This window comes from Lupinus angustifolius, chromosome LG18, assembly GCF_001865875.1.
Source record: "Lupinus angustifolius cultivar Tanjil chromosome LG18, LupAngTanjil_v1.0, whole genome shotgun sequence".
NCBI classification, from domain to species: Eukaryota; Viridiplantae; Streptophyta; class Magnoliopsida; order Fabales; family Fabaceae; genus Lupinus; species Lupinus angustifolius.
In genome coordinates, this window is record NC_032026.1 from 6,437,946 (window position 1) to 6,458,403 (window position 20,458).

At 32.2% G+C, this 20,458-nt stretch overlaps 1 protein-coding gene and 1 pseudogene across 1 annotated transcript; both read left to right on the forward strand.

Annotated features, from left to right (window-relative positions):
* Positions 17,311–18,241, forward strand: LOC109332366 (cytochrome B5-like protein). Its single transcript, XM_019567324.1, has 4 exons — positions 17,311–17,440; positions 17,530–17,573; positions 17,733–17,810; positions 18,017–18,241. Exons 1-4 carry the CDS (start codon positions 17,362–17,364, stop codon positions 18,188–18,190), a joined length of 375 nt encoding a protein of 124 aa, XP_019422869.1. The 5' UTR covers positions 17,311–17,361; the 3' UTR covers positions 18,191–18,241.
* On the forward strand, positions 18,509–20,451 carry LOC109332498 (annotated as a pseudogene).

A 20,458-nucleotide genomic window follows, 5' to 3' on the forward strand; every position in this document is an offset into this window, starting at 1 on the left:
TCCTTATAGACCTTAAAGTTTGTCCCATTCAACAATGAGATGTTCTTAATTTGAGCATAAATATTTGTAGCACTAATAAAAGAACAAAACAAATTGCAATCATTCTTGCAATTAAACTCACACCCAACTTTAATACTTAAATTCAAATGATGATGAGGTACATCATGAGTTACCTAGCACAACATTAATATTCAGTCTTCGGACAAATATATTAACTTTAAAGTGGTACAGTTAATGTAGTAATCAAACATTGATAATCAATCATATCAAACAATAAGCCTTTCTTTGGACCGACTTACTATTCACATGGAAAGCCATATGATTATCACATATTTATTGCTATAAGTATGTTTGTAATTTGGGCTAAATAGTAATCTTCCTTTGGGTCGACCACTATTTCACATAAAATGCAAACATACAGTTGACTTGATATTTCATATCAATCACTAATGATACTCTTGTTTGTAAATGTCAAACATTAATCATAATGCATGTCAAATAATAAATCATTCTTTGGACTGATTTATCATTCATATATGCAACTTTATAATAATTACATGTTTACAATCATATGTATGTATATAATACGGCCAAATAATAATCTTCCTTTGGGCCGATTAATACTCGCGTGGATACAAATACACACTAGCATTTGACATTTATTTCGTACAACTCATAGAAAAAATGTCATTTTGCCGACTTCATGCTTAATAGGTTCACTTAAAATGTCAAACAATTTTATTTTCCAAAATAAAAAATCATTTACTTGAGTTTGATTCAACACTTAATCCAAAATATGTATTATTTATATTCATATATAAATACATATATCCATTATAGCCTATTGGTATCATTACATCATTCTCATCACAAAGGACTACATTTCGAATTCCGGAGATGGTCCTTTTAAATTTTCCATAAAAAAATATATTACCATTTTATACATGATTAAACGTGACAGGACAAGCTGTCCAAACAAAAATAATGCTTCAACAATAGCAATCACTTAATAATGCAATCAACCACCAATCAATGCAACAGACCACAAGTGTTGCAACCATTTAAACAAACAAGTCATGTAATATATATAAACAAGACATGTTCACATAATAAACTCATCACTAGATACCCAACACAACATCAATTTCTAGTCTTTGGACATAGAAATTAATTTGTAATTGGTACTCTCAATGTAATGATCAAATATTAACAATTAGTTCTATCAAACAAAGCCTTTCTTTGGGCCGACTATTATTCACATAAAAAATTTTATAATTGTTACTTATTTATCATCACATGTATGTTATTACTTTGTCAAATTGTGTATTCCTTTGGGCCGAACACAATTCGCATAAATAATCTCATACCCATATGGGTAATCTTAGTCAATTTCCATAATAGAGGTTACTTTGGCAACATATTGCATCAATTAATTCAAAAATAATTACCACACAAAAGGAAAACAGTTTGGGTCTATTATAAACAAAATTATGATCTTGGAATTAAAACCTTCAGATTTGATATCTTTTATGATTAACAAATCTAATCCAATAATATAATTCCGAATAAAAAAATATATTACATATATATCAACACATAAAAGTTGATGCAATCTTCATCAAATATAAAGTAGATCCATAGTGAAAAACATAAAAAGATATAGACAAATCATTATAAAAAATTCCAAATCGAATATGATCATGAATATCTTAAAACATATATGTAACACTATATACACACTTTAACACACTAACATAATAAAATATATATATAATTTTAAGAATTAACTGTAATCATTATATGTATATATTAATTTTAATCAGTAATTTCAAACATCACAACAACCTCAAGCTGGAAACAATTACATATGTATATATGTATTTTAATTCACAAAGTATACAAGGTCATGAATTCCATATTGTATATATAAAATTGAAAGTGACAAAAGTCGATGTCCAATAGTAAGGCATTAGTGCATATATAATATACATATTGCATAACAGAGTCATAAAAGTTAATGCAATGTTCATGCACAGATCTGGTTATATACTTTAACACATGTTGCAAGAATTCATAATACAAATTACTCATAATTCAAATAAGCGGAAGCGGATAAAAATTATTCTCATTATTCATAAATACTCAATTTTCATAACCAATATCGGAAGTATAAAAATCCCCAAATTTAAAAAATTAGGGTTCATAAAAAATTGGGGGAAAAACATCTTTAATGGAGAACCATAAAATTTCGAACCTAAAACTCTCATACCACTTATTAGATATTTTCTGATGATTGGTGAAATATCAATCCTAAGATCTTGAATCTCATGATTCTCACACATAATACAAACACAAGGATATAAAGTCATACCTGAATCCATGTTTTCAGATCTACTCATTTGATATAATTTTTGAGAGAGAGTTTTGGTATGATGACATTCCTAACTAAATCCTGAATTTCTTTTGGGACGTTCGTTTTCTCTCTCTTATGGGGAGAGGTGAAAACAATTTGTGATTTAATGTTTTGGGGACCATAACCGTTCCTTATGTGTTAAATTATAAGGTTCCCATTATCCCATATAGGTCAACCGTTCGGGTATCACTCATTAAGCTTATTCGTTATTAATTTCAGAAGTCTTTTAGGTTGTTATTAATTAGATCACTTATTTTGTAACCTCCAAAATAAATAGCCAATATAATTGTATTAAATAGATGATGTCCACCTTAATTAGAAATTATGAATTTCTAACATACTAATCATATTTAATCGAATATAGGATCAAGTTTGCATTCAAAGATTGGCCTTGACATATGGTCAAGTTAGCTTCAAATTGAGGATTGTGTTTGAGTTCAAAAAAATAACTCAACTAACATTTAGGGTCGAATTGTCCTAATTAAATTAATGAAAGATAAAGCAACGTAATTTGGTCACTTGCAAGCTGACATACCTGTGCTTGTAAGTTTTTCCTGTACTATCAGCATAAAGCATTCTAATTTGGGGTCCAGATATAGAATTTGTTCCCTTAAAATTATGGTCAAAATACATTTTTTTTTTGTTTCTAATGTATGCTGGGTATAATAAAATATTGGGTCAGAATCCTATAAGGTATTGGAGAGAGAAATTCATAAAAATTAAAAGGAAAAAATGTATGATATAACATTTTTACCATTTAGATATAATGTTATGATACTTTTACTCTTAAATGCATTTATAAAATCAATCTTATCTATTTAATATTGGAGATGGTTGTTTTCCTAAAATATTATAGTGTAGTACTGTACCACATTTGACTTTAAATATGAATATTACGTTATTATAAAAGTATTTCTTATGATTTGTTAATGTATGGTTAATTAACATGCAAAATAAGTATAACAATAAAGAAAAGGTTGACAACTGGTAAAATAATATTTCTCTATAATTTTTATCTCTCTGAAATCATCTATGAGGAATGAATTCAACGAGCCTTTTATACTAGAGAAAAGAAACATAAACCTTCTATTTACTAGTGGTTAATAACAATGGAACCATATATCAAGTAACAGAAAAAAATTAATTCCTCAATACAGTATTTATTCAAGCCACACGTTAGAAATCCCCACCTTAGCTTGAATTCCATAAGTAATTTTGTTTCCACCTTCTGTCCATGTTGCTTTACCAACTTCTAGTATCAGCTAATACTTCCAAGGCCAACTAAGTTCAAGCAATGCTTGAACTTCACTAATGGAAGAGATTTTGTCTCCGTCTACTGGATTATCTGAAACATCAATTTTTTTGAATAACACATCACCTTGTCCTCTTGTGTTTTGTACATCACTTACTGCATCCAAAGATCAATGTGTTTTGTCCTCTTGTGATACAATTGGTTCTTTGTTAAATGAATTTTTCTCAGATTATCACAAAACACTATCATATCCTTTTGACTTACACCAAAGTTATCAGCAAGACCTTTTAAGTCATAAAGCTTCTATCACTGCTTTTGTAACTAGATTATGTTTTGCCTCTTTAGTTGATAAGGACCCATGGACTATAAAGTTGCTATCCAGCTTATAGCACTACCTCCAAGAGTAAAAATATAACCAATCAAGAACCTCATGTGGTCAAGATTACATAATAATCTGAATCGCAAAATTGATTGACATGATTGATAACTTCTGTTGTTTCTCTTCCAAACACTAGACCAATGTCGATTGAATCCTTCAAGTATTTGAGAATCCACTTGACCACTTGTCAATGAGTCTTCCCTAGATTAGCCATATATGATTAACAACAATCATTGCATTCATAATAACTTATCTATACAAAACATAGCATACATGAAACTATTAGATATTTCTTGATAATTGGTGAAATACCAATCCTAGGAGATTAAATCTCATGATTCTCACACATAATATAAAACAAGGATACAAAGTCATACCTAAATCCCTGAATCCATGTTCTCAGATCTACTCATTTGATATACCTTTTGAGAGAGTTTTGGTATAATGGTCTTCCTCAACCAATTCCTTAATTCATTTTGGGACCTTCATTTTCTCTCTGATGGGGAGAGGTGAAAACTATTTGTGATTTGATGTATTGGGGACCATAATTGTATCTTATGTGTTAACTTATAGGGTTCTCATTATCCTGTTAGATATTTTCTGATGATTGGTGAAATATCAATCTTAGGATCTTGAATATCATGATTCTCACACATAATATAAAACAAGGATACAAAGTCATACCTGAATTCCTGAATCCATGTGCTCTGATCTCCTTTGATATATCTTTTGAGAGAGTTTTGGTATGATGGTCTTCCTCAACCAAATTCTTAATCCCTTTTGGGACATTCGTTTTCTCTCTAATGGGGAAAGGTGAAAACTATTTATGATTTGGTGTCTTGGGAACCATAACCTTTCTTATGCGTTAACTTATAGGGTTCCCGTTATCCCCTATAGGTTAACCTGATGGGTATCCATCCATTAAGCACATATCCGTTATCAGCTTTTAGAAATATATAGGATCCTAGTAATTAGATCACTTATAATGTAACACCCGAAATAAATAATTGATATCATTGTATCAAATATATGATGCCCACCTTAATTAGAAATTATAAATTTCTAACAATCTCCCACTTGGGCTTCATATCTTCCTGATACAATTATATCATAGGTTCTTTAGGCGCGCATCGGTATGCTGTTTACATTTAGACTTCTCCTTAATACAATCTGGTCTATCTCATATATCAACTATGGAAACACCGCGACTTTCATCCCATGCAAGCATGACTCGACCACGATGATCACCATATTAATATACTCAATGACATAGATCAAATATGGATGAGTGACATGGAAATTTCATGCAATGTGATCTCAAACATGTCTATTTCCAACTGGTCCTTCTTTATTCTTTAGTGAGATCAATCCAAAGTCTTTAATTGCAACACAATAGTTACAATGCACAATTTTTAAAAATGGAACAATAAACCATCTACTTTATTATGCATAAAAAAACTATATAACATCCAAAGTAAATCATAAAACATATAGACTTCCACTAAACTAAGGTACCCTAAGGAACAACACCCACATGAGCAACATGCTCATGAAAGACTTTAGGTACCAAACCCTTAGTCAATGGTTCAGCTAGCATAAAATTTGTCCCTATAAGTTCTATGGAAATTTGTCCATTTTGAACACTTTCTTTAACAACCAGAAACTTTATGTCAATGAATTTTGACTTTGTACAACTCCTATTGGTCTTGGAGTAAAGAACCGCGGACTTGTTGTCACGATAAATCCTCAATGGTCTTTCAATACCATCGACCACACGTAAACCACTGACAAAATTCCATAACCATATGCCATGGTCTGATGTTTCAAAACAAGCCATGAAATCCGCAGCCAGGGTTGAAGGAGCTATAAGCGTATGTTTCGCAGACTTCCAAGAGATAGCACCTCCAACCAATACAAACACATATCTAGAGGTGGATTGTCTACTGTCTAGACATCCAGAAAAATTGGAGTCAGAGTACCCAATGATCTCTAAATTCTCAGACCTCCGATAAGTGAGCATGTGCTCCTTTGTTGTCACCAAGTAACACATAACACATTTGACTACCTTGCAATGATGCATTCCAAGATTACTCAAATATCTGCCCAAAACTCCCACAACAAATGCTATGTCGGGACGTGTGCAAACTTGAGCATACATTAGACTCCCTATTGTAGATGCACAAGGAATCTTTTTCATCTCTTATCTTTTAAGGTCATTTTTGGGACATTGTTCGATACTAAACTTGTCTCCCTTAGCTATAGGGGTATCCCCTGGTTTACTGTCTTTCATGCCAAAAATCTATCTAGGACTTTATCTATATAGCTTTCTTGTGACAACCTTAGGATACCTTGAGAGCGATCTCTTAGTATCTGAGTACCTAATACAAAAGAAGCTTCCCCGAGATCTTTCATTTCCAAATTCTTCACTATAAATCTTTTGGTCTCATGTAATAGTCCTATATCATTGCTAGTAAGAAGTATGTCTTCGACATATAGTACTAGGAAGATAAATTTAATCCCACTGAACTTATGTATACACAATCTTCAACTTTATTTGCCTCAAAACCATACGAGGTAATAATTTGATGAAATTTGTGATTCCATTTACGGGAAGCTTGTTTAGCCCATAGATGGATTTCTCTAATTTGCATACCATAGACTTTGAGTCAACTGACACAAAGTTTTCTGGTTGCACCATATAGATCGTTTCCTTAATGTCACCATTTATAAACGCAGTCTTGACATCCATCTGATGTAGCTCTAAATCAAAATGAGCTAGTAGTGCCAATATTATTCTAAAAGAATCCTTCGAAGATACCGGAGAGAAGGTTTTTTTATAATCAATGCCTTCTTTCTGAGTGAATCCTTTAGCAACTAGACGAGCTTTATATCTGTCAATATTACCCTCCAAATCCCACTTGGTTTTAACTATCCATTTGCAACCAATGGGTTTCGCACCTTCAGATAATTCGGCAAGATCCCAAACGTCATTATCATGCATAGATTTCGTCTCATCCTTCATGGTATCGATCCACTTTTGAGAGTTAGAGATTTTTATGGCTTGATAGAAGTTCAATGGACCATCTTCTGTTAACCCAATGCCATCCTCATGTTCTTGAAGAAATACAATATAATCATCATGAATTGCACTTATCCTCTCTCTAGTGGATCTCCTTAATGACACTTCTACTTCTTGAGGTTGTTGAATTTGTTCTATAGGTACTTGAGGGAGAACCTCATTGTCTTGTTCTAAAAAATTGTCAGGGACAATATTCTGAACATTATCTTCTATACTAAATTTATTCCTTGAATGGTAATAGGCACAAGAACTTGTTCACTATCAGTGACAGGTTCTTCCTCAAAGACAACATTCCTTATATTCTCTTCCTTCCTAAAATCAACTTCCTCAAGAAATCTTGAATTTCCAGTCTCAAAAAAGAGTCTTGAAGTGAGATCATAAAATTTATAGCCCCGAGAGCGTTCAGCATAGCCAACAAAATAACAACTGAAAGTTCTTGAGTCCATTTTTCTTTCATCCGGTCTATAAGGTCGCGCCTCAGCTGGACAACCCCAAAAGTGCAAGAGTTTTAAGCTTGGCCTTTTATTAGTCCAAAGCTCATATGGGGATTTATTAACTGCTTTACTTGGAACCCTATTAAGGATGTAAACTGCGGTCTTTAAAGCTTCCTCCCAAAGAGACTCTGGTAAGGAAGAATGACTAATAATACTTCTCATTATATCCTTAAGAGTTCGGTTTCGTCGCTCAACAACACCATTCATGCTAGATTTTCCTGGCATAATTTATTGCGAAACAATTCCACACTCTCTGAGGAAAAGCGCAAATGGCCTTGGACGTTGTTCTCATGATTCATCATATCTTCCATAGTATTCACCACAGTCAGATTTCACAACCTTAATTTTCTTTCCAAGTTGAAGTTCAACTTCAGCCTTGAAAGACTAAAACATCCAAGGATTGGGACTTCTCATGTATAAGATATTGGTAGCCGTACATAGAGTAATCGTCCATGAACGTAATAAAATAATGTAGTCCATTCCAATAAGCCATAGGGAAAGGACCACATATATTCATATATATTAGTTCTAAGACATCTTTAGCTCTTTTGGTACCAAACTTCCTTTTGTTTGTTTGTTTTCCTTGTATGCATTCAACACAGACTTCAAAGTCTGATAAATCTAAAGGGTCAATAATCTCATCCGACACAAGTCTTTGAATTCTTTGTTTAGATATATGACCTAAACGCTTGTGCAGTATTTCATTAGTGGAACTGGAACCATCAAGCATATACAGATTATCAAATAAAGAACTAGAACCAACAACATTTGAATTTTGATAGAGACTAACTTTATTATTTCCAAAAGAACGAGAAAATCTAAATTTGTCCAAGCTGGAAACACTAATTAAATTCCGCCTAAAAGATGGTACAACAAATCTCTCAACTAAATCCAAATTAAAACCAGTTCTTAAACATAATCTAAATGTTCCAATAGCCTCAACTACAACCCTTTTGCCATCGCTCATAAAGATGAATCTTTCATCATCACTTGGTTGTCGGCTCCACAAGCAACCCTACTTAGATATACTAATGTGAGTAGTAGCACCATAATCTACCCACCAAGTATCATTGAGTACAAAAGCCAAATTAAATTCAGAACAAACAAGAGTGAGAAATTTACCCTTCTTTACACGCCATGAGGCATATTTAGGATACTCTTTCTTCATGTATCTTTGCTTGTTACAGAAGTAACAGGTAAATTACTCATTACTCTTCAATTTCTTTAGTTGAGAAAGCTCTTTTGCAGCACCTTTATTGATCTTTCTTTTCTTATTTTGAGGGGTCATAGCCAAGTGAGCACTTTTAGCCTTATCTCTCTACAACATCTCTTCCTCTTATACATAGTGAGATTTAAGCTCATTAAGGGACTATTTGTCCTTCTTAGTGTTATTACTCACTCTGAATTGTCCAAAGTGTGCAGGAAGAGAGATCAAAACCAAGGGTACGAGCAGGTCATCACCAAGCTCTAACTTATGTGACTTGAGTTTTGATACGAGATTAGACATCTCCATAATGTACTCCCTTATGTTCCCTTTGCCTTTATACTTCATGGAGATGAGTTTAGCAAAAAGGCTACTCGTCTCCGCCATTTCATTTTTGGCAAAGAATTGTTCTATTTCTTCAAGGAACTTCCTTGCACCTTCACCCTCAGATATAGAGCTCTGAAACACATCTGGAATAGAGCGTTTCATGATCATCACACACATTCAGTTAGAGCATTCCCATTTCTCAATTTTAGCCTCATCAAAGTTTTCCGCAGTAGAAATGGATTTCTCCACACGAAGTGCCATATCCAAATCCATACAGCCGAGAATAATTTCTACAACTTCCTTCTAGACCTTAAAGTTTGTCCCATTCAGCAATGAGATATTATTAATTTGAGCAGAAAAATTTGCAGCATTGGTAAAAGACACTTAATACACATAACAAGGAATCAATAACATGTTCACATTTAAACAAATAAGTCATGTAATATAAATAAAATAAGACATCTTCACATAATAGACCTATCATAATATACCTAGCACAACATCAATTTCTAGTCTTTGGACAGAGAAATTAATTTGTAAGTGGTATTCTCAATGTAATGATCAAATATTAACAATTAGTCCTGTCAAACAATAGCCTTTCTTTGGACCGACTATTATTCATATGGAAAAAAACTTTATAATTATTACATATTTATCATCACAGATATGTTATTGTTTGGACAAATTGTGTCTTTCTTTGGGCCGAACACAATTTGCATAAATAATCTCATACACATCTGTGTAATTTCAATTAATTTCCACAATAGAGGTTACTTTAGTAACAAATTGCATCAATTAATTCAAAATAATTACTAGACAAAAGAAAAAAACAATATGGGTCAACTACAAAAATTAATAATCTTAGAATTAAAACCTTCAGATTTATTTGCTTTTATGATTAACAAATCTAATTCCATAATATAATTTCAAATCAATATAAATAAATATATATATGAATGCACCAACAACAACAAAACAACCAGATATAATCCATTATAAATAACATCATCTTAATAGGCACAAAAATTACACATATATATATCAAGACCGTAGCAATAAAGAAGCACATGTCAAAGCCTAACTACTTCAATTTCCAATAATAATGGAATTTTATTTTCATACTAGTAATTTGTACCAACAACCAGCCATTAAAATAAGGATTTCAAAAGGGGAAAATTACAATCATGGAATATGTATAAATTACACTATATGCAGACTGTAAGTCTTAAAACATGTTAAAACGTGAAAGTTGAATCCATAATGTGTATATATATTGAAACATATATTTAAAAGACAGAAACAACAAAAAATGATATAAGCAACCTCAATATTAAAACAAATAGATACATATGTATAAATATACATTATATTGACTAGAGTTGCATCTGAGTGCCAAAAAAAAATTTATGGAGAAGCATAATGCAATAGTTGTAGCGGAAAAATACAATTCAATATTCCCGATATTTAGAACATAACAGTGGAAGCATAATTCAATATTCACAATATTTAGAACATAACAGCGAAAGCATAATTGAATAATCCCCAAATTAAAATTAGGATTCATACAAGATTTGAGAAAACACCCTTAATGGAGAATCATAAAAATTCAGAACCTATACTCTGATACCACTTGTTAAATGTTTCCTGGTGATTGGTGAAATACCAATCATAGGATCTTGAATACCATGATTCTCACATATAATATAAAACAAAGATATAAAGTCATACCTAAATTCCTGAATCCATGTTCTCTGATCTACTCCTTTGATATACCTTATGAGAGAGTTTTGGTATGATGGTCTTCCTCAACCAAATCCTTAATCCCTTTTGGGACCTTCGTTTTCTCTCTGATGGGGAGAGGTGAAAACTATTTATGATTTGGTGTCTTGGGAACCAAAACCTTCCTTATGTGTTAACTTATAGGATTCCCATTATCCCCTATAGGTTAACCTGATGATTATCCACCCATTAAGCTCATATTCGTTATCAACTTTTAGAAATTTATGAGGTAGTAATTAGATCACTTATAATGTAACCCCCGAAATAAATAGCTAATATCATTGTATCAAATATATGATACCCACCTTAATTAGAAATTATAAATTTCTAACACATTCCATATAGGCTAACTGTTTGTGTATCCACTCATTAAGCCCATATCCGTTATCAGCTTTTAGAAGTCTTATAGGTTTTCAGTAATTAGTGATTGTATTAAATATATGATGTCCACCTTAATTAGAAATTATGAATTTCTAACAATCTCCCACTCAGACTTCATATTTTTTCCTGAAACAATTATATCACATATTCTTTAGGCGCACATGTGTATGCTATTTATATTTAGACTTCTCCTTAATACAATGTAGTCCATCTCATATATCAACTATGAAACCACTGTGACCTTCATCACATTTAAACGTGACTCGACCATGATGATCACCATATTAATATACATAATGACATAGATCAAATATTGATGAGTGACATGGAAATTTCATGCAATATGATCTCAAACATGTCTATTTCCAACCGTTCTTTCTTTATTCTTTAGTGAGATCAACCCAAAGTCCTTAATTGCAACATAATAATTACAATACACATGTTCAAAATAGAGCAATAAACCATCCACTTTATTATGCATAAAACTATATATGACGTCCAAAGTAAATCATAAAACATATAGACTCTCACTGAACTAAGGTATCGTAAGGAGCAATACTCATATGAGAAATATGCTCATGAAAGACTCTAGGTAACAAAACCTTAGTTAGTGGATCGGCTAGCATAAAATTTGTCCCTATATGTTCTATAAAAATTTGTCCCTATATGTTATATAAAAAATTGTCTATTTTGAACATTTTCTTTAACAACCAGAAACTTGATGGCAATAAAATTTGACTTTGTAGAACTCCTAATATTGTTGGAGTAAAGAACCGCGGACTTAGTGTCACAATAAATTTTCGGTGGTCTTTTAGTACCATCAACCACACATAAGCCAATGACAAAATTTCCGCAACCATATGTCATGGTCTGATGTTTCAAAACAAACCATGAATTTCGCAACCATAGTTGAAGGAGCTATGAACATATGTTTAGCAAACTTCAAAGAAATAGCACCTGCATCCAAGATAAACACATATCCAGAGGTGGAGTGTCTTTTGTCTAGACACCCAAAAAATGGAGTTAGAGTACCCAATGATCTCTAAATTCTCAAACCTCGATAAGTGAGCATGTAATCCTTTATTCTCTTTAAGTAATACATAATACATTTGACTGCCTTCCAATGATGCATTACAGGATTGCTCAAATATCTATCTAAAAAATCTCATGACAAACGCTATGTCATGACTGTGCAAACTTGAGCATACATTAAACTTCCTACTGCAGATGCATATGGAATCATTTTCATCTCGTATCTTTCAAGGTTATTTTTGGGGCACTGTTTGAGACTAAACTTGTTCCCCTTAGCTATAGGGGTATCCTCTGGTTTACTTTCTTTCATGCCAAATCTATCTAGGACTTTATCTATATAGTTTTCTTGTGTCAGCCTTAGGATACTTTGAGAGTGATCTCTTAGTATATGAATACCTAATACAAAAGAAGTTTCACCAAGATCTTTCATTTCGAAATTCTTCGTTAGAAATCTCTTGGTCTTATGCAATAGTCCCCTATCATTGCTCGCAAGCAGTATATCATCAACATATAATACTAGGAATATAAATTTACTCCTACTAAATATGTGGTACACACAATCATCAACTTTATTTGCCTCAAAACCATACGAGGTAATAACTTGATGAAACTTGTCATTTCATTGACGAGAAGCTTGTTAAGGCGATAGATAGATTTCTTTAATTTGCATATCGTAGACTTTGATCCAATTGACACAAAATTTTCTAGTTGCACCATATAGATCATTTATTTAATGCCACAATTTAGAAACACAGTCTTAACATCCATCTGATGTAGCTCTAAATCAGAATGTGCTACTAGTGCCTATATTATACTAAAACAATCCTTCGAAGATACTGGAAAGAAGGTTTCTTTATAATCAATATCTTCTTTCTGAGTGAAGCCTTTAGCTACTAGACAAGCTTTATATTTGTCAATATTACCCTTCGAATCCATCTTGGTTTTAAATATCTATTTGCAACCAATAGGTTTTGCACCTTGAGGTAATTTGATAAGATCCCAAATGTCATTATCATGCATAAACTTTATCTCATCCTTCATTACATCATTAGACTTTTGAGAGTTAGGACTTTTCATGGCTTAACATAAGTTTAATGGATCATCCTCTATTAATCTGATGTCATCCTCATGTTCTTAAATAAATATATTATAATCATCAAGAGTTGCACTTTTCCTCTCTCTAGTAGATCTCTTTAGTGACACTTCTACTTCTTGAGATTGATGAATTTGTTCTATAGGTGCTTGAGGAAGAACCTCATTGTTGTCTAATTCAACAATATTATCAGGAACAATATTTATTTTGAATATTATCTTCTATTACCGAAGTTATTTCTTGAATGGTAATATGCACACGAACTTGTTCATCGTTAGTGAAATGTTCTTCCTCCAAGACAACATTCCTTATATTCTCTTCCTTCTAAAAATCAAATTCCTCAAGAAATCTTGCATTTCCCATCTCAAAAAGTCTTGAAGTGGGATAATAAAATTTATAGCCCCGAGAATGGCCAACATAGCCAACAAAATAACAGCTAACAATTCTTAAGTCCAGTTTCCTTTCTTGCAGCTTATAAGGCCGCACCTCAGCTGGAAAACCCCATATGTGCAAATGATTTAAGCTTAGCCTTTTATTAGTCCAAAGCTCATATGGGAGTTTGTTAACTACTTTACTTTACTACCTATTAAGGATGTAAACTGTGATCTTTAAAGCTTCACCCCAAAGAATGACTAACCATACTTTTCACCATATCCTTAAGAGTTCAATTTCATCGCTCAACAACACCCTTCACGCTAGGTTTTCCTGACATAGTGTATTGCATAACAATTCCACATTATCTAAGGAAAAACACAAATAGTCATTTCACAACATCCTTATTGTTCTTTCTTTTCTTATTCTGACAGGTCATAGTCAAATGAACACTTTTAGTCTTATCTCTCTATAGTCTGTCTTTTACTGGCACACACTCAAATATAAACTCATTGTGAGACCATTTGTCATTCTAACTATTATAACTCACTTTGAATGGCCCAAAAGTGTGTAGGAAGCGAGATCAAAACCAAGTGCACAAGCAAGTTATCACCAAGCTCTAACTTAAGTGACTTGAATTTTGATACGAGATTAGACATCTCCATAATGTACTTCATTATGTTTCATTTGCCTTTATACTTCAAGGCGATGAGTTAAGCCAAAAAGCTACTCGTCCCCGCCTTTTCATTTTTGGCAAATATAGTTCTATTTCTTCAAGAAACTTCCTTTCACTCTCACCTTCAGAAATAGAGCTCCAAAACGCTTCTGGAATAGAGTGTTTCATGATCATTAGACACATTCAGTTAGAGTATTCCAATTTCTCAATTTTAACCTCATCGATGATTTCCATAGTAGAAATAGATTTCTCAACCTAAAGTGTAAAATCTAAATTGATACAGCCGAGAATAATTTCTATGGCTTCCTGTTAGACCTTAAAGTTTGTCTCATTCAGCAATGAAATGTTCTTAATTTGAATAGAAATATTTGCAGCAATAGTAAAAGAACAAAACAAATTGCAATCATTATTGCAATTAAACTCACATTCAAATTTAATACTTAAATTCAAATGATGATAGGGCACATCACGAATCACCTAGCATAACATTAATATTCAGACTTTGGACAAAAAATGTGAACTTGCAAGTGATACACTCAATGTAGTAATCAAACATTGATAATCAGTCTTGTCAAACAATAAGCATTTCTTGGGAGCGACTTACTATTCATATGGAAAGCCATATGATTATCACATATTGCTACAAATATGTTTGTAATTTGGGCGAAATAGTAATCTTCCTTTGGGCCGATCACTATTCTCATAAAATGCAAACATATAATTGACTTGATATTTTATATCAATTACTAATGGTACTCTAGTTTGTAATGGTCAAACATTAATCATAATGCATGTCAAATAATAAACTCTTCTTTGGATTGATTTATCATTCACATATGTAACCTTATAATAATGACATGTTTATCATCATATGCGCGCATATAATCCGGGCAAATAACAATATTGCTTTGAGTTGATTAATACTCCCATTGATACATATATGAACTAGCATTTGACATTTACTATGAACAATTCACAGAAAAAGTGTCACTTTAATGACTTCTTGTTAAATAGGTTCACCTTAAATGTCAATCAATTTTATTTTCTAAAAGAAAGACCATTTAATTGAGTTTGATTCAACACTTAATCCAAAATATATATTACTTATATCCATATATAAATACATATATCCACTATAGCATATTGATAGCATGGCATCACAAGGATCTGCTTTTCGAATTCTAGTGATAGCCATTTTGAATTTTCCATAAAAAGAAATATTATCATTTTATGTATGACTAAACAAGGCATGGCACACAGTCGAAAGAGAAACAATGCTTCAACGATGGCAACCACTTAATAATGCAATCAGTCACCAACCAATGCAACAAATCATGAAGTACTGTAATCATTTAAACAAACAAGACAAGTAATATATTTAAAATAAGACATATTCACATAATAGACCCATCACAAGATACCTAGCACAACATTAATTTCTAGTCTTTGGACAGAGAAACTAATTTATAAGTGGTACTCTCAATGTAATGATCAAATATTAACAATTAATTCTGTCAAACAATAGTCTTTCTTTGGACCGACTATTATTCACATGAAGAAAAATTTTTTATAATTGTTACTTATTTATCATCACATGTATGTTATTACTCAGCCAAATTGTGTCTTCCTTTGAGTCGAACACAATTCGCATAAATAATCTCATACTCATTTGTGTAATCTCAATTATTTTTCACAATAGAGGTTACTTTGACAACATATTACATCAATTAATTCAAAAATAATTAGCAGACAAAAAGGAAAACAATATGAGTCCATTATAAAAAAAAATTATGATCTTGGAATTAAAACATTCAAATTTGATATCTTTTATGATTAACAAATATTATCCAATAATATAATTTCAAATCAAAAAATATATATTACATATATATCAACACATAAAAATGAATGCAATCTTCATCAAATACAAAGTAGATCTAGAGTGAAAAGCATAAAAGAATATATGCAAATCATTATCAAAAATTCCAAATCAAATATGATAATGCATATCTTAAAACATATATGTAACTATACATATATACAATTTCACACACTAACATAGTAAAATATATATAATTTTAAGCATTAACCGTAATCATTATACACATATATATATACATACATATATATATATATATACATACATACATATATATATATACATACATACATATATATATATATACATACATACATACACTACAAAACAAAAGACATTTGGGGACAGTCTTTTTGCCACACTTAGTGACACCATGGCAAATTTAAAGAATAAGGCCCAAAATTAATATTGTGTAGCCCATGATAAATAATATTCACATTCATCTTTCTCATTTATCACTTTCACACTTTCACGTTCATCACTCTCTTCTCTTTTCCAAAAATCACTTCTTCTCCACTTCACCACTTTCACAATTTCACACCATGCACCAATATAAAAGCTTAAAAATTAATTATCCAGAAATCACTTCATCACAACTCTCCAGAAATCACTTCATTTGTTGTTGAATTCCTAGCTCATTCATATATTGGTAAGAAATCACTTCATCTCCTTTTTTAATTCTATACTTTTGTTTCAAATCTCTAATCCCTAATTTTGAGTTTCTCAAATCCCTAATTTTGAGCTTCTCTAATCTCTAATATTATTAGTTATAGAAATCTGAGAAATTATAATCCCTAATTTTCAATGAATGTCAGTTCAATAGAACCAAACAAGCCTAAGAGGCCTCCTATCGTTTTCTTCGTTTTCTTGTACGGTTTAGTTCTCTTCAAATTATTCGAATCCTTTTCTGCTTCTTGCGATGATTATCTATTTCTGAGTTTTGCTTGTTGTTTTTGCTGTTTTAGATTATATTTGCCACTAAAGTTTCTAAATTTCACAATATGGTTTTCATTGTTGCACTTGCATTGCTTTTTGGTCTCTTACTCGCTCTTCTTTTGATCCCACGACACCACAAATCTGGTCCATCTTTTTTTTAACTCTGTTTCATTTTCTTATAACTATTACATTGATGTGTGTTTATCTGATTGATTTCTTTGTATCTTTCTCAGGACAAAAGGGAAATGCTCACTCTACCTTAAACAACAAAGATAAGGTATATAGCTAATTCCCTTTTTTATGTTTAAGGGTGCATTTGAGTGAATAGTTTAATTAATCACTGATTCAATAAGTTTTTTTTCTTTTCAAATAAGCTGAAAAGAACAGATTTTTAGCATAACTTAGCATGTTTTCATGTACTATATCTTTATTGCAGGAATCAAAATCATTCAGTAAATCTGAAGTGTCTTTGCATCACAAGAGAACAGATTGTTGGATAATCATCAAGAACAAGGTGTGATATTCTATTGTGGTTTTATACTTCACATGAATGTGCTACTCCTTTGGTTTCAACCCAAATGGTATTTCTGTTTCAAATCTTATGTTCACCATTTAACCCTATCTAAGGCTACATTGTTGTTTACTAATGGTATGATTTAGGATTTGTACTGCTAGAACCGAAATGCGGTTAATATTTCTTTGGATTTCATTTTACTCTAGGTATATGATGTTACCCCATATGTGGAAGAACATCCAGGGGGTGATGCTATTCTAGCACATGCTGGAGATGACTCAACTGAAGGGTTTTTCGGGTATGCATCTGTTCCTTTTTACCCATTGTTTGTATGTGATGAAGATACTCCCTCTGGATTTATGTTTGTTTTCTCGTTGTAGTTATAGGTTAGATGGCTAGAATTAGCCAACAAAGGTCTGAGTGGAAGTTCTGCAATTTCCCCCCTCATTAATCACTGATATCAATCACCGTATTCTCTAGATATAAATAAGGGTTTCGAGGGTACTGGAAGGGAAGAGAAGCACAAAATTCCTTAAACGTCATGAGTTAGATTCCTATTATGCCTATATAATATCAGGTCCCTGAGACCCTCAGGGTTCAAGCCATTAAAATTAACCTGACATTCTAAATTCATCACGTCTTTGCATCACGTCTTTCGAATAAACATCAAGAGTCACATTCCTATTATGCTTATATAAATGTTGGTATTGGGTTCAAAGTGAGGATTTGTTTCAAAGTGCAGGTGCATATTAAACATCAATTTATATTATTTGTCATTAGTTAAAAATGCATATTCTGAATACAAATAGTTGTATGACATGACATCAGGGATATAATGGTTCTCAATTTTGGGATGTTTCTTTTACTGTACAAGCAATCTTGTCTACCAATATGGATGATGAATACAGCTCAATGCTTAAGAAAGCAAACCATTTCATAAAATGCTCACAGGTAAGTGCTATTGCTATATACATACATACATACATACATATATATGTTTATTTAGTGAAACTCTTAGTTATGAAAGAAGATAAAAATGTTTGGTATTGAAGGTGAGAAGGAACAGCAGTGGTAATCCAAGTGAATGGTATAGACACATTTCAAAAGGTGGATGGCCTTTCTCAACTCGAGACAATGGTTGGTCTGTATCAGATTGTTCTGCAGAAGGCTTGAAGGTCATAAATTAATTTCCCTTTTTTTATTTATTTCAACAAAATCTCATTTTTTTTAAAACATAACCATGTTGTTCATTTTGTTCATGGCAGGTAGCAATTTTGTTGTCAAACATGCCATTTGAGACTGTTGGGAAAGCAATAGAAACAGAACAGTTGTATGATGCTGTTAATTATATTTTATCCCTCCAGGTAAGGACCATAATTACGTCTCTATTCAACACAAGCATCTCATCAATTATGAATTTGGTCTTTCCATATTATTACAGAATCCAAGTGGCGGATTTGCATCCTATGAGCTCACCAGATCTTATTCATGGCTGGAGGTAAAGGCTTACTTTTTTTATTTATCTTAAATAAGAAAGATAGATTCATATTTATTAACACTCTTTGTTACTATGACAGAAAATAAATCCCACTGAAACATTTGGAGATATCATGATTGATTATCAGTATGTAGAATGCACATCAGCAGTGATACAAGGTCTTGCATTATTCAGAGAGAAATGTCCACAACACTTGAACATGGAAATACAAACTTGTATGGCTAAGGCAGGAAACTATATCCAAACCATTCAGTTACCTGATGGCTCATGGTTTGTTTTTTCTTTTTGTTCTCCACTAACAACAATTATGTTATTATGTCTTGGAAATATGATAAATGAGTCCATAATGGTAGGTCTGGGTCATGGGGAATCTGCTATACCTATGGAACATGGTTTGGAATAAATGGGCTCATAGCTGCTGGTAAGACCTACCAAGATAGCCACTGCATTAGAAAAGCATGTGAGTTTCTACTATCCAAACAGAACCCTTGTGGTGGATGGGGAGAGAGCTACGTCTCATGCCAGAACAAGGTAACAAAATCAATAACTTTTGTAAGTTTATTTGGTTCCATACATATCCCATTCAGCATTTAGTAATTGATGAACAAACAGGTATACACAAATCTATAAGGAAACAAGTCACACATAGTGAACACTGCTTGGGCTATGTTGGCACTTATTGAAGCTGGACAGGTATAATAAATAAGGAAATGTTATATATAGCAGATAAAAAAGTGATTGTTTAATTAATGGAATATTGTATATAGGGTCAAAGAGATCCATGGCTGTTGCATCGTGCGGCTAAGGTGTTGATCAATTCACAAATGGAAAACGGAGAGTTTCCCCAACAGGTAGGTAACAAGTAACAAAAATGCATGGATAGATAGATATATATTCATCCCTGATTGTGTGTGTATTTAACAAACAAATGTATGATTTCAATGTAGGAAATCGTGGGAGTGTTCTGCAAAAATTGTACTATAAGCTACTCAGCATTCAGAAACATATTTCCCATATGGGCTCTTGGAGAATATCGAAGTCGTGTACTGCTTTCACCAAACAAAGATGAAGACCACCAAAACTACATATAATCATCTTCTGCTTTTGTTGTGTGCAATCCTATCCTATCCTTTATATATATATATATATA